Below are 15,532 nucleotides of genomic sequence, written 5' to 3'. Positions count from 1 at the left end.
CTCGGGAGGCATCTCTCTTCCTCTTGGGTGTCAGCTCAGCTGTAATGGAGCCAGTTGTAGACACTAAATCACACTCCTGAATCCCACCGGGCAGAACCTCAACGGTGGCAGTCACAAAGTAATTGTCTGACTAATGTTGCAGACTGGGTTTGTGGTCTAGAAGCTAATTTGATGTAGGTAATGCGACCCATGAGGAGGGAGTGACTTCCTTCCTGTTATCACCGTTCACTATGAGACACAGTCCACTAGGCTTCCTGTTATCACTGTCCAATAGACTTCCTGTTATCACTGTCCACTAGACTTCCTGTTATCACTGTCCACTAGACTTCCTGTTATCACACTCCACTAGACTTCCTGTTATCACTGCCCACGACTTCATTATCACTGTCCAATAGACTTCCTGTTATCACTGCCCACTAGACTTCCTGTTATCACTGCCCACTAGACTTCCTGTTATCACTGCCCACTAGACTTCCTGTTATCACTGCCCACTAGACTTCCTGTTATCACTGTCCACTAGACTTCCTGTTATCACACTCCACTAGACTTCCTGTTATCACTGCCCACGACTTCATTATCACTGTCCAATAGACTTCCTGTTATCACTGCCCACTAGACTTCCTGTTATCACTGCCCACTAGACTTCCTGTTATCACTGCCCACTAGACTTCCTGTTATCACTGCCCACTAGACTTCCTGTTATCACGGTCCACTAGACTTCCTGTTATCACGGTCCAATAGACTTCCTGTTATCACAGTCCAATAGACTTCCTGTTATCACGGTCCAATAGACTTCCTGTTATCACTGCCCACGACTTCATTATCACTGTCCAATAGACTTCCTGTTATCACTGCCCACTAGACTTCCTGTTATCACTGCCCACTATACTTCCTGTTATCACTTCCCACTAGACTTCTTGTTATCACTGCCCACTAGACTTCCTGTTATCACGGTCCAATAGACTTCCTGTTATCACACTCCACTAGACTTCCTGTTATCACTGCCCACGACTTCATTATCACTGTCCAATAGACTTCCTGTTATCACTGCCCACTAGACTTCCTGTTATCACTGCCCACTAGACTTCCTGTTATCACGGTCCAATAGACTTCATTATCACTGTCCAATAGACTTCCTGTTATCACACTTCACTAGACTTCCTGTTATCACTGTCCACTAGACTTCGTTATCACTGTCCACTAGAGGGCAACAGAGATGTAGTGCATATGAGGGCTGAACATTGAAATAGGGGACAGAAGTGATTGTTTTACGTTTGGCTAAAACACGCTAACAAATTCTATTTGTTTCGTCATTCTGTCATTGTCTCTCTCATAACCACACCTGTTCTCCGTCCAATCAGGAAACTGGCCCTGAAGTTCCACCCAGACAAGAACCCAGACAACCCCGAGGCTGCTGATAAGTTTAAGGAAATCAACAACGCCCACGCCATCCTGAACGACTGTACCAAGAGGAACATCTATGACAAGTACGGATCCCTGGGACTGTACGTGGCCGAGCAGTTTGGAGAGGAGAACGTCAACACTTACTTTGTCCTCTCCTCCTGGTGGGCTAAGGTAAGACAACGTATCTCTGTGTGTGTGTGTGTGGTGGTGGAGGGTGTGTGTGTGTGCCTCTGTCAAGAAGATGGAATTAATGAGGGGGTCGTCCACGCTAGTTAGACCCTCAGCTTAGATACCCAAATGATACCCCAGTAAATGTAGTGATGGACGTGGGGGTTATGATTAGTCACCGGTAAAGTTCACCTCTCAAAAAAAAAAAAAAAAAAAAAAATTGATCTTTAAGTCATCAGTTTGTGCGTCTCACCTCTGACCTCTCCCTGACGGTCTCCTCTGTCTGCAGGGCCTGTTCATCTTCTGTGGCTTGGCGACTGGCTGCTACTTCTGCTGCTGTCTGTGCTGCTGCTGTAACTGCTGCTGTGGGAAGTGTAAACCGCGGCCTCCCATGGACCAGGAACCAGAGTTCTACGTCTCCCCTGAAGACCTGGAGGCACAGATGCAGTCTGACGAGAGAGGTGAGGAGTTTAATCAGTCAACCAATAGAACTAGAGGTAAGAGAGGTGAAGTGTTTAATTAATAAATCAATCAATCAATCAATAGAACTAGAGGTAAGAGAGGTGAGGTGTTTAATTAATCAATCAATCAATCAATCAATAGAACTAGTGGTAAGAGAGGTGAGGAGTTTAATTAATCAATCAATCAATCAATATAACTAGTGGTAAGAGAGGTGGAGTTTAATCAATCAATCAATAGAACTAGAGGTAAGAGAGGTGAGGAGTTTAATTAATCAATCAATCAATAGAACTAGTGGTAAGAGAGGTGAGGTGTTTAATCAATCCAATCAATCAATAGAACTAGAGGTAAGAGAGGTGAGGAGTTAAGTAGAGTGGATTTTCACTTGGTTAAATGAAGGGAAGGATAGAGAGGATTTGATCCCAGGCAGGAAACTGGTCATAAGGACAGTTTAACTGGTCAGTCCCCTGTAACCTGGTCATTAGAACAGTTTAACTGGCCAGTCCAACCTGGTCATTATAACAGTTGAACTGGTCAGGCCCCTGTAACCTGGTCATTAGGACAGTAACTGGTCAGGCCCCTGTAACCTGGTCGTTAGGACAGTTTAACTGGTCAGGCCCCTGTAACCTGGTCGTTAGGACAGTTTAACTGGTCAGTCCCCTGTAACCTGGTCATTAGGACAGTTTAACTGGTCAGTCTCCTGTAACCTGGTCATTAGGACAGTTTAACTGGTCAGTCCCCTGTAACCTGGTCATTAGGACAGTAACTGGTCAGTCCAACCTGGTCATTAGGACAGTAACTGGTCAGTCCAGTCTGGTCATTAGGACAGTAACTGGTCAGTCTCCTGTAACCTGGTCATTAGGACAGTTTAACTGGTCAGTCCCCTGTAACCTGGTCATTAGGACAGTAACTGGTCAGTCCAACCTGGTCATTAGGACAGTAACTGGTCAGTCCAACCTGGTCATTAGGACAGTAACTGGTCAGTCCAGTCTGGTCATTAGGACAGTAACTGGTCAGTCCCCTGTAACCTGGTCATTAGGACAGTAACTGGTCAGGCCCCTGTAACCTGGTCGTTAGGACAGTTTAACTGGTCAGGCCCCTGTAACCTGGTCGTTAGGACAGTTTAACTAGTCAGTCCCCTGTAACCTGGTCATTAGGACAGTTTAACTGGTCAGTCTCCTGTAACCTGGTCATTAGGACAGTTTAACTGGTCAGTCCCCTGTAACCTGGTCATTAGGACAGTTTAACTGGTCAGTCCCCTGTAACCTGGTCATTAGGACAGTAACTGGTCAGTCCAGTCTGGTCATTAGGACAGTAACTGGTCAGTCTCCTGTAACCTGGTCATTAGGACAGTTTAACTGGTCAGTCCCCTGTAACCTGGTCATTAGGACAGTAACTGGTCAGTCCAACCTGGTCATTAGGACAGTAACTGGTCAGTCCAACCTGGTCATTAGGACAGTAACTGGTCAGTTCAACCTGGTCATTAGGACAGTAACTGGTCAGTCCAACCTGGTCATTGGGACAGTTTAACTGGTCAGTCCCCTGTAACCTGGTCATTAGGACAGTTTAACTGGTCAGTCCAACCTGGTCATTAGGACAGTAACTGGTCAGTCCCCTGTAACCTGGTCATTAGGACAGTAACTGGTCAATCCCCTGTAACCTGGTCATTAGGACAGTAACTGGTCAGTCTCCTGTAACCTGGTCATTAGGACAGTAACTGGTCAGTCCCCTGTAACCTGGTCATTAGGACAGTAACTGGTCAGTCTCCTGTAACCTGGTCATTAGGACAGTTGAACTGGTCAGTCCCCTGTAACCTGGTCATTGGGACAGTTTAACTGGTCAGTCTCCTGTAACCTGGTCATTATAACAGTTTAACTGGTCAGTCCCCTGTAACCTGGTCATTAGGACAGTTTAACTGGTCAGTCCTCTGTGTCTGGTCATTAGGACAGTAACTGGTCAGTCTCCTGTAACCTGGTCATTAGGACAGTAACTGGTCAGTCCCCTGTAACCTGGTCATTAGGACAGTAACTGGTCAGTCCCCTGTAACCTGGTCATTAGGGCAGTAACTGGTCAGTCCCCTGTAACCTGGTCATTAGGACAGTAACTGGTCAGTCCCCTGTAACCTGGTCATTAGGACAGTTGAACTGGTCAGTCCCCTGTAACCTGGTCATTATAACAGTTGAACTGGTCAGTCCCCTGTAACCTGGTCATTAGGACAGTTTAACTGGTCAGTCTCCTGTAACCTGGTCATTAGGACAGTTTAACTGGTCAGTCTCCTGTAACCTGGTCATTAGGACAGTAACTGGTCAGTCCCCTGTAACCTGGTCATTGGGACAGTTGAACTGGTCAGTCCCCTGTAACCTGGTCATTGGGACAGTTGAACTGGTCAGTCCCCTGTAACCTGGTCATTAGGACAGTAACTGGTCAGTCCAACCTGGTCATAAGGACAGTAACTGGTCAGGCCCCTGTAACCTGGTCATTAGGACAGTAACTGGTCAGTCCCCTGTAACCTGGTCATTATAACAGTTGAACTGGTCAGTCCCCTGTAACCTGGTCATTAGGACAGTAACTGGTCAGTCCAACCTGGTCATTAGGACAGTTGAACTGGTCAGGCCCCTGTAACCTGGTCATTAGGACAGTAACTGGTCAGTCCCCTGTAACCTGGTCATTAGGACAGTAACTGGTCAGTCCCCTGTAACCTGGTCATTGGGACAGTAACTGGTCAGTCCAACCTGGTCATTGGGACAGTTTAACTGGTCAGTTCGACCTGGTCATTAGGACAGTAACTGGTCAGTCCAACCTGGTCATTGGGACAGTTTAACTGGTCAGTCTCCTATAACCTGGTCATTATAACAGTTGAACTGGTCAGTCCCCTGTAACCTGGTCATTGGGACAGTTTAACTGGTCAGTCTCCTGTAACCTGGTCATTATAACAGTTGAACTGGTCAGTCCCCTGTAACCTGGTCATTAGGACAGTTTAACTGGTTAGTCCAACCTGGTCATGAGGACAGTAACTGGTCAGTCCCCTGTAACCTGGTCATTAGGACAGTAACTGGTCAGTCTCCTGTAACCTGGTCATTAGGACAGTTTAACTGGTCAGTCCAACCTGGTCATTAGGACAGTTTAACGGGTCAGTCCTCTGTCTGGTCATTAGGACAGTAACTGGTCAGTCTCCTGCAACCTGGTCATTAGGACAGTAACTGGTCAGTCCCCTGTAACCTGGTCATTATAACAGTAACTGGTCAGTCCAACCTGGTCATTAGGACAGTAACTGGTCAGTCCCCTGTAACCTGGTCATTATAACAGTAACTGGTCAGTCCAACCTGGTCATGAGGACAGTAACTGGTCAGTCCCCTGTAACCTGGTCATTAGGACAGTAACTGGTCAGTCCCCTGTAACCTGGTCATTAGGACAGTTGAACTGGTCAGTCCCCTGTAACCTGGTCATTAGGACAGTTTAACTGGTCAGTCTCCTGTAACCTGGTCATTAGGACAGTTGAACTGGTCAGTCCCCTGTAACCTGGTCATTAGGACAGTAACTGGTCAGTCCCCTGTAACCTGGTCATTGGGACAGTTGAACTGGTCAGTCCCCTGTAACCTGGTCATTAGGACAGTAACTGGTCAGTCCAACCTGGTCATAAGGACAGTAACTGGTCAGGCCCCTGTAACCTGGTCATTAGGACAGTAACTGGTCAGGCCCCTGTAACCTGGTCATTAGGACAGTAACTGGTCAGTCCCCTGTAACCTGGTCATTAGGACAGTTTAACTGGTCAGTCCCCTGTAACCTGGTCATTAGGACAGTTTAACTGGTCAGTCCCCTGTAACCTGGTCATTAGGACAGTAACTGGTCAGTCCAACCTGGTCATTAGGACAGTAACTGGTCAGTCCAACCTGGTCATTAGGACAGTAACTGGTCAGGCCCCTGTAACCTGGTCATTAGGACAGTTGAACTGGTCAGTCCCCTGTAACCTGGTCATTATAACAGTTGAACTGGTCAGGCCCCTGTAACCTGGTCATTAGGACAGTAACTGGTCAGTCCAACCTGGTCATAAGGACAGTAACTGGTCAGGCCCCTGTAACCTGGTCATTAGGACAGTAACTGGTCAGGCCCCTGTAACCTGGTCATTAGGACAGTAACTGGTCAGGCCCCTGTAACCTGGTCATTAGGACAGTAACTGGTCAGTCCCCTGTAACCTGGTCATTAGGACAGTAACTGGTCAGTCCCCTGTAACCTGGTCATTAGGACAGTAACTGGTCAGTCCAACCTGGTCATTAGGACAGTAACTGGTCAGTCCAACCTGGTCATTAGGACAGTTGAACTGGTCAGGCCCCTGTAACCTGGTCATTAGGACAGTTGAACTGGTCAGTCCCCTGTAACCTGGTCATTATAACAGTTGAACTGGTCAGTCCCCTGTAACCTGGTCATTAGGACAGTTTAACTGGTCAGTCCCCTGTAACCTGGTCATTAGGACAGTAACTGGTCAGTCCAACCTGGTCATTAGGACAGTAACTGGTCAGTCCAACCTGGTCATTAGGACAGTTGAACTGGTCAGTCCCCTGTAACCTGGTCATTAGGACAGTTTAACTGGTCAGTCCCCTGTAACCTGGTCATTAGGACAGTTGAACTGGTCAGTCCAACCTGGTCATTAGGACAGTAACTGGTCAGTCCAACCTGGTCATTAGGACAGTTGAACTGGTCAGTCCCCTGTAACCTGGTCATTATAACAGTTGAACTGGTCAGTCCCCTGTAACCTGGTCATTAGGACAGTGACTGGTCAGTCCCCTGAAACCTGGTCATGAGGACAGTAACTGGTCAGTCCAACCTGGTCATTAGGACAGTAACTGGTCAGTCCCCTGTAACCTGGTCATTAGGACAGTAACTGGTCAGTCCAACCTGGTCATTAGGACAGTTGAACTGGTCAGTCCCCTGTAACCTGGTCATTAGGACAGTAACTGGTCAGGCCCCTGTAACCTGGTCATTAGGACAGTAACTGGTCAGGCCCCTGTAACCTGGTCATTAGGACAGTAACTGGTCAGTCCCCTGTAACCTGGTCATTAGGACAGTAACTGGTCAGTCCAACCAACCTGGTCATTAGGACAGTAACTGGTCAGTCCCCTGTAACCTGGTCATTATAACAGTTGAACTGGTCAGGCCCCTGTAACCTGGTCATTAGGACAGTAACTGGTCAGTCCAACCTGGTCATTAGGACAGTAACTGGTCAGTCCAACCTGGTCATTAGGACAGTAACTCTTCAGTCCCCTGTAACCTGGTCATTAGGACAGTTTAACTGGTCAGTCCCCTGTAACCTGGTCATTAGGACAGTAACTGGTCAGTCCAGCCTGGTCATTAGGACAGTAACTGGTCAGTCCCCCGTAACCTGGTCATTATTACAGCAGTTGAACTGTGGTCACCTGGGCCTGTGGGTTGGTCATGTGGTTGAAGCTGCCACCAATCACACAGTTATTTAGATTTGTAACATCTGTGTGTGTGTGTTGTTCCCCCCCCCACCCCCCCAGACGTTGGTGGTGACCCCATCATGATGCAGCCGTCTGGAACAGAGACCACCAGGCTGACGTCAGACAACCACTCCTCCTACCGGACCGACACCGGATACAACTAAGCCCCCTGTACCCCTACTCCTGATACAACTAAACCCCCTGTACCCCTACTCTACACCAGATACAACTGAACCCCCTGTACCCCTACTCCTGATACAACTAAACCCCCTGTACCCCTACTCCTGATACAACTAAGCCCCCTGTACCCCTACTCCTGATACAACTAAACCCCCTGTACCCCTACTCCTGATACAACTAAACCCCCTGTACCCCTACTCTACACCAGATACAACTGAACCCCCTGTACCCCTACTCTCTTCACCGGCCACAACTAAACCCCCTGTACCCCTACTCCTGCTACAACTAAACCCCCTGTACCCCTACTCTCTTCACCGGCTACAACTAAACCCCCTGTACCCCTACTCTCTACACCAGATACAACTAAACCCCCTGTCAGTCCCCTGTAACCTGGTCATTATAACAGTTGAACTGGTCAGTCCCCTGTAACCTGGTCATTAGGACAGTAACTGGTCAGTCCAACCTGGTCATTCTCTACACCAGATTCAACTAAACCCCCTGTACCCCTACTCCTGATACAACTAAACCCCCTGTACCCCTACTCTCTTCACCGGCTACAACTAAACTCACCTAAACCTACACTCTGTACCCCTACCCTCTACACTCCATTGCCCTACACCACTATCCTGCCCCTGAGAAGGAGAGTAGAGGACACAATGGCAAGAGAGAGAGGAAGATGGCAAGGAGGATGAGGAGGTCAGAGGAAGTAGCATATCTTTGGGAGTGTGCTCCATCTGACAGATTTTGAGATTTTTTTTTTTCATGAAAGAAATGCAAAGTAATATACAGTGGGGAGAACAAGACCTTGATAACCTGCAACATCAGCAGTGTTTCCTACTTACAAAGCATGTAGAGGTCTGTCATTTTTATCACAGGTACACTTAAAACTGTGAGAGTTGGAAAATCCAGACAATCACATTGTATGATTTTTAAGTAATTAATTTGCATTTTATTGCATGACATAAGTATTTGAAACATCAGAAAAGCAGAACTTAATATTTGGTACAGAAACCTTTGTTTGCAATGACAGAGATCATACGTTTCCTGTAGTTCTTGACCAGGTTTGCACACACTGCAGCAGGGATTTTGGCCCACTCCTCCATACAGACCTTCTCCAGATCCTTCAGGTTTCGGGGCTGTCGCTGGGCAATACGGACTTTCAGCTCCCTCCGAAGATTTTCTATTGGGTTCAGGTCTGGAGACTGGCTAGGCCACTCCAGGACCTTGAGATGCTTCTTACGAAGCCACTCCTTAGTTGCCCTGGCTGTGTGTTTCGGGTCGTTGTCATGCTGGAAGACCCAGCCACGACCCATCTTCAATGCTCTTACTGAGGGAAGGAGGTTGTTGGCCAAGATCTCGCGATACATGGCCCCATCCATCCTCCCCTCAATACGGTGCAGTCGTCCTGTCCCCTTTGCAGAAAAGCATCCCCAAAGAATGATGTTTCCACCTCCATGCTTCATGGTTGGGGTGTTGTTCTAGGGGTTGTACTCATCCTTCTTCTTCTTCCAAACACGGCGAGTGGAGTTTAGACCAAAAAGCTCTATTTTTGTCTCATCAGACCACATGACCTTCTCCCATTCCTCCTCTGGATCATCCAGACGGTCATTGGCAAACTTCAGACGGGCCTGGACATGCGCTGGCTTGAGCAGGGGGACCTTGCGTGCGCTGCAGAATTTTAATCCATGACGGCGTAGTGTGTTACTAATGGTTTTCTTTGAGACTTTGGTCCCAGCTCTCTTCAGGTCATTGACCAGGTCCTGCCATGTAGTTCTGGGCTGATCCCTTACCTTCCTCATGATCATTGATGCCCCACGAGGTGAGCTCTTGTATGGAGCCCCAGACCGAGGGTGATTGACCGTCATCTTGAACTTCTTCCATTTTCTAATAATTGCGCCAACAGTTGTTGCCTTCTCACCAAGCTGCTTGCCTATTGTCCTGTAGCCCATCCCAGCCGTGTGCAGGTCTACAATTTATCCCTGATGTCCTTACACAGCTCTCTGGTCTTGGCCATTGTGGAGAGGTTGGAGTCTGTTTGATTGAGTGTGTGGACAGGTGTCTTTTATACAGGTAATGAGTTGAGAACAGGAGGGCTTCTTAAAGAAAAACTAACAGGTCTGTGAGAGCTGGAATTCTTACTGGTTGGTAGGTGATCAAATACTTATGTCATGCAATAAAATGCAAATGAATTACTTAAAAATCATACAATGTGATTTTCTGGATTTTTGTTTTAGATTCTGTCTCTCACAGTTGAAGTGTACCTATGATAAAAATTACAGACCTCTACATGCTTTGTAAATAGGAAAACCTGCAAAATCGGCAGTGTATCAAATACTTGTTCTCCCCACTGTGTGTGTGTGTGTGTGTATGTATATATATATATATAAGTAAGGGATAAGGTACTGTAGAAGTAAGGAATGAATACGCCGAAGTTCTGCGCATTACCTTGGAAAAAATGGAGGACAAGGCAGAGCCGAGTCTCTTTGCGGAGGTCATTTTTCTAAGATGGTGTACAGAACGTCGGCGTCTATCCCGCTTATACCACAGTTACCAAAGAGAACAATACTAAAGCACACATTTATCGGTAGGAAAAAACATTTTTTGTCAATTATTTTTTTTATAAGAGAATTCATGCTTTCTCATCTTTTGGTTGCTAGAGACGTGACCCAGTCGGTCGTTCAATACTGTCCTTCTTATCTCTTGCTTGTTAACTAGACAACTAACTACGGCTAACACAGTCACGACGTCGGCAGCCAGAATAACAGCAAAGTAGCTGGATTTTTGCATTTTTGTTTAAGCTGTTTTCTAGTGACATTCATTTTGATAATGAGCTGATGATCCCCCCCCCCCAAACATCCTGGCATAGTGCCTTCTCATCATGACGAGGAGATCACATTGCATATCAAACACTAACGCTAGGCTAGACGCTAAGTAGCTAAATAGTTTGTTGCTAGCAAACCTGCTAATATGACAACCTAATTCAAACATATCAATTGGTGAAAACAGCTGGACAAACTCGAAATGTCACGTGGCAGGATTTGAAAGCATAGCGCCCATTTGCGTTACGACTACCGACAGTAGGGGACCGGAGAAATCCCTGTTCATCACACACCACGTTGGATCATCAGATACTCCAAAAGAAAATGTTGAAAGCAACAAACAAAAAAAAGCTAAATCAATTGCTACCTAGATAGACCTGCGTTTGTGTGGTTGTTGGTTTAGCTTTCTGTAACTTTGTAGTATGGGCTGCATGTGTGTCGGTGCTTAATTGCGTTATGATTACAAAGTGAGCCCCGTTTATCTTTTCCAACTGTCCCATTTATATCTGGTTTTAATGTCCACAGTCTAGATTGTCCTTCTAGCTAATCAGAAACTAGTATTCAACAATGCTGTGGTATAATTTAAATTAATGCTTTACTTTTGTTTCAACTAACCCCCAACACCGCTAAACACACAGCAACAACTTGTCTGAGACATTTCTGGTCTGTTCGTTGTCTTAGAAGGGCTGTTTCCACCTTCTCTGTCTGGGTTGGAGTTTAGAGAGAATGTTATTTTTTTTTAGACTTGTTTCTGACTCAGAAAGCAGGAAGTAGATCCTTCAAAGCAGTAAGTTAAATTTGAAATGATTGCTTATTAATGAAAATTCCACTATTTTTGGACAATCATGGCAAGGCAGCTGAGGCAGAGCTGTGTCCTTTGTACCTCACCAACAATACTTGGTCTTCTGTGGTATTGTATGCAGTTGTTGTTATTTGTAAACTCAGGTTCCCCTTTTTTTTATCTAATATTAGGTTGTGGTTGAAGATCTGATAACATTCGGTATCAAAAATAGAGATAATCAGAAAATACTTTTTCATGGCATGGTATTCCAAATTTTACACTTACACCGCTCGAACATCGAGAAGATTCAAATACTGCTCGTTTTTTTTTTTCCTGGAAAACTTGACTTTTTTTCGTCCTCATGCTAAGCTAGCAGTAGCCACCGTATCTTCTGGCAAATTACACCTACTTATACTTTTATTGTGGACACAATATAGTGTGGACAGTAGAATGATTTCCATTCATTTCTCTGAGAACAATTATATTCATTTAACTCCATGTCATCAGGCGGATGCTGTCCCTCTTCCTCTACTTTCTCCTCCTCTTCCTCACTTCTTCCACTCCTCTGGCTCTCTGTGTGTTTTCTCTCCAATACTACTACTACCACTACCACTGCTACAACCTCAACGCGCACACGTGTGTATGTGTGTACACACTACAGTGCGTGTGTGTTAGTGTACTCCAAATGCCTCCCTCTCTGAACCTGGTACTACCACAAATCTATTTTTAACTGCTTGTGTTTTTAGTTTTCAGATTTTCTGTGAGTAAGTCATGTTAAATGTAACGTATGTATGTATGTATGTTAAGATTTTATTAAGTTGTCTATTTTGAGTTTCGCAAAACAACCGTTTTTTTTTTTGTTCGTTTTTTTTTTCTCGATTATTTAAGTTTTTACTGATGTTGTCGGAGAAGGGAGGATAAGATTTCAAGATATCCAAAGTAGTGGTCGTCTGTTGGCCTACAGATCTCTATGTAGTCCGACTCTGCAACTGAATAGGAGAACACGGGTTTGTGTCCCAAAAATGGAATCCTATTCCCTAAGTAGTGCACTACTTTTGACCTGAGTCCAATGGGTCCTGATCAGAAAGTAGTGCACTACATAGGGATTAAGGTGCTATTTGGGATGTGGACTTTAAAAAAATAAATAAATAAAACACTGTCAATAGTCTTTTCTTCTTTCTAGTAACTTTCCCCAAAATCCTCTGGTTTTCCAAATAATTCAGGGATTCTAGGAATTTCAGGGTAAAGTTACTGGAATTTTGCAACACTTAGCCCCTCCCACTAGCACTCCGTTACTCCTCAGACTCTAGCCAATCGTCTTTGAGCAGCGTGGTGGTTGTATGTAAGCGTGATGTAATGCAATGATGAATCTCCGTGTGTTTTTAGATGTATTTTGTTGTTAGACCTCGTTTTTACCTCGTGTTTTTTTGGAGGCTGTGTTATTTACTCACACCTTTTTCAGTGGCAATCTAAACATTTTTATCTACTTGTCATTTTTATTTTGTCATAGCCTGAGCGCCGGTCTGTTTATGCGATCATACCATCTCCTTGTAATGGATAAGGACATTTTAATGGTGGCAAGAGAAAACAGATCTGGGACCAGGCTAACTGGCAAGAGAAAACAGATCTGGGACCAGGCTAACTGACCAGACTAACTGGCAACAAACAGGTCTGGGACCAGGCTAACTGGCAACAATCAGATCTGGGACCAGGCTAACTGGCAAGAGAAAACAGGTCTGGGACCAGGCTAACTGGCAAGAACAAACAGGTCTGGGACCAGGCTAACTGGCAAGAACAAACAGGTCTGGGACCAGGCTAACTGGCAAGAACAAACAGGTCTGGGACCAGGTTAACTGGCAAGAGAAAACAGATCTGGGACCAGGCTAACTGGCAAGAGAAAACAGGTCTGGGACCAGGCTAACTGGCAAGAACAAACAGGTCTGGGACCAGGCTAACTGGCAAGAACAAACAGGTCTGGGACCAGGCTAACTGGCAAGAGAAAACAGGTCTGGGACCAGGCTAACTGGCAAGAGAAAACAGGTCTGGGACCAGGCTAACTGGCAAGAACAAACAGGTCTGGGACCAGGCTAACTGGCAAGAGAAAACAGGTCTGGGACCAGGCTAACTGGCAAGAACAAACAGGTCTGGGACCAGGCTAACTGGCAAGAACAAACAGGTCTGGGACCAGGCTAACTGGCAAGAGAAAACAGGTCTGGGACCAGGCTAACTGGCAAGAACAAACAAGTCTGGGACCAGGCTAACTGGCAAGAACAAACAGGTCTGGGACCAGGCTAACTGGCAAGAACAAACAGGTCTGGGACCAGGCTAACTGGCAAGAACAAACAGGTCTGGGACCAGGCTAACTGGCAAGAACAAACAGGTCTGGGACCAGGCTAACTGGCAAGAACAAACAGGTCTGGGACCAGGCTAACTGGCAACAATCAGATCTGGGTCCAGGCTAACTGACCAGACTAACTGGCTACAAACAGGTCTGGGGCCAGGCTAACTGGCTACAAACAGGTCTGGTACCAGGCTAACTGGCAACAAACAGGTCTGGGTCCAGGCTAACTGGCTACAAACAGGTCTGGGGCCAGGCTAACTGGCAACAAACAGGTCTGGGACCAGGCTAACTGGCAACAAACAGGTCTGGGACCAGGCTAACTGGCAACAAACAGGTCTGGGACCAGGCTAACTGGCAACAATCAGGTCTGGGACCAGGCTAACTGGCTACAAACAGGTCTGGGACCAGGCTAACTGTCAACAAACAGGTCTGGGACCAGGCTAACTGGCAACAAACCGGTCTGGGACCAAGCTAACTGACAACAAACAGGTCTGGGACCAGGCTAACTGGCAACAAACAGGTCTGGGACCAGGCTCATTTTTTTACTCTCCAGTCTAAGTCTGAGAGCATCTTCCTTTGTATTCCCTCCTTTCTTTTCATTTATTTCTAAGAAGATTCTATTATCAAGTGAGACATTTTTATTTTATTTTATTGGTTGTAGTTGTTCTTCAATGTCCCGCCCACTGCAGTCTCATTTTGATTTGATTGGTTGTATTACGACGGAGATGTGGTTGTCCCACCTAGCTTACCGTAACATGAATGCACTAACTTGTAAATCGCGCTGGATAAGAATATCTGTTATCATGATGACGTTGACAAATTAAATGTTATTTCTTTCTCCTCTGCGATATTAAACATGCAACTTGTCTGAGTGAATGCAATGTGTATACAATACTAAGTTATACCGGATCAAGAAAAAAACATTTATTTTAGAAACTTAAAAAAAAAAAAAAAAAGTTTGTGCGAAATATAACGATAAAATTATAATGACACATTTATTTGTATTTATTACATTTTTGTTCCCTTTTTAATAAATTAATGTCGTTTTTTTATTTTTATTTAACTAGGCAAGTCAGGTAAGAACAAATTCTTATTTACAATGACGGCCCACACCGGCCAAAACCGTAACCCGGACGACGCTGGACCAATTGTGCACCGCCCTATGGGACTCCCAATCACGGCCGTTAGTTAAGTATAAATGGTATGTAAACTAGGTGTGGCCATTTTGAATGAATGGTTGATATCTCCTGTACATTTAGTGGAAGCACGTAGAAGTTAGGAGTTTTATGTTTTAGCATGGTCATCTACTGTGTCTGAAAGAGAGAATGAAGGTCATTTATCAGATGTGCTGTTGTAAAAAAAATAAATGTTTGATGCTTAGACATGTCTCATTTGTGACTCCTTTCTGAAAATAATATGTCTACAAAACACTAGGATGTTGGTTACAATCCAGGCTGTTGTCAAGGCCGTTGCCATGCACAGAATATACAATCTCAATGGATAATTTGAACGCCTGGGAAAAGTGTTAATTCCCTCACAAAACACACCAATATAATATAGCAATTTTTTTTTTTTTTTTTTAACTACTGAAAAGCTCCCAGACTTTGATTACAGAGGACCTAGAGTACTGGACTACTGTCTCCTCCTACCCTACTGCTGGGTCTGTGTAGATATGACTGATACTGGCATACTGCTGGGTCTGTGTAGACATGACTGATGCTGGCCTACTGCTGGGTCTGTGTAGACAAGACTGATACTGGCCTACTGCTGGGTCTGTGTAGATATGACTGATACTGGCCTACTGCTGGGTCTGTGTAGATATGACTGATACTGGCATACTGCTGGGTCTGTGTAGACATGACTGATGCTGGCCTACTGCTGGGTCTGTGTAGACAAGACTGATACTGGCCTACTGCTGGGTCTG

General features: G+C 45.5%; 1 protein-coding gene across 7 annotated transcripts in view; it reads left to right on the top strand.

Annotated features, from left to right (window-relative positions):
• The window catches only part of LOC110532829 (dnaJ homolog subfamily C member 5), a 31,498-nt gene extending 16,510 nt beyond the window's left edge, over positions 1–14,988 (top strand). Inside the window, exons 3-6 of one of the 7 annotated variants that reach the window (XR_016483459.1) lie at positions 1,362–1,575; positions 1,862–2,033; positions 7,548–12,936; positions 14,129–14,988. Coding sequence is in view for 1 of the 7 variants with exons in the window: in XM_021616990.3 (XP_021472665.1) it covers positions 1,362–1,575; positions 1,862–2,033; positions 7,548–7,651 (490 nt within the window). In the remaining 6 variants the exon portion in view is untranslated. Of the gene's footprint in view, positions 1–1,361; positions 1,576–1,861; positions 2,034–7,547 lie in introns of all 7 variants that reach the window. The other 6 variants (XR_016483457.1, XR_016483456.1, XR_016483455.1 and 3 more) reach the window with 6 other exon arrangements.
• The last annotated feature ends 544 nt before the right edge of the window (positions 14,989–15,532 follow it).

Source organism: Oncorhynchus mykiss, chromosome 9, assembly GCF_057628025.1.
Source record: "Oncorhynchus mykiss isolate SJ-2025 chromosome 9, ASM5762802v1, whole genome shotgun sequence".
Taxonomy (NCBI): Eukaryota; Metazoa; Chordata; class Actinopteri; order Salmoniformes; family Salmonidae; genus Oncorhynchus; species Oncorhynchus mykiss.
The sequence above is the reverse complement of the archived record's forward strand: the minus strand, read 5'-3'. Positions and strand labels throughout refer to the sequence as shown.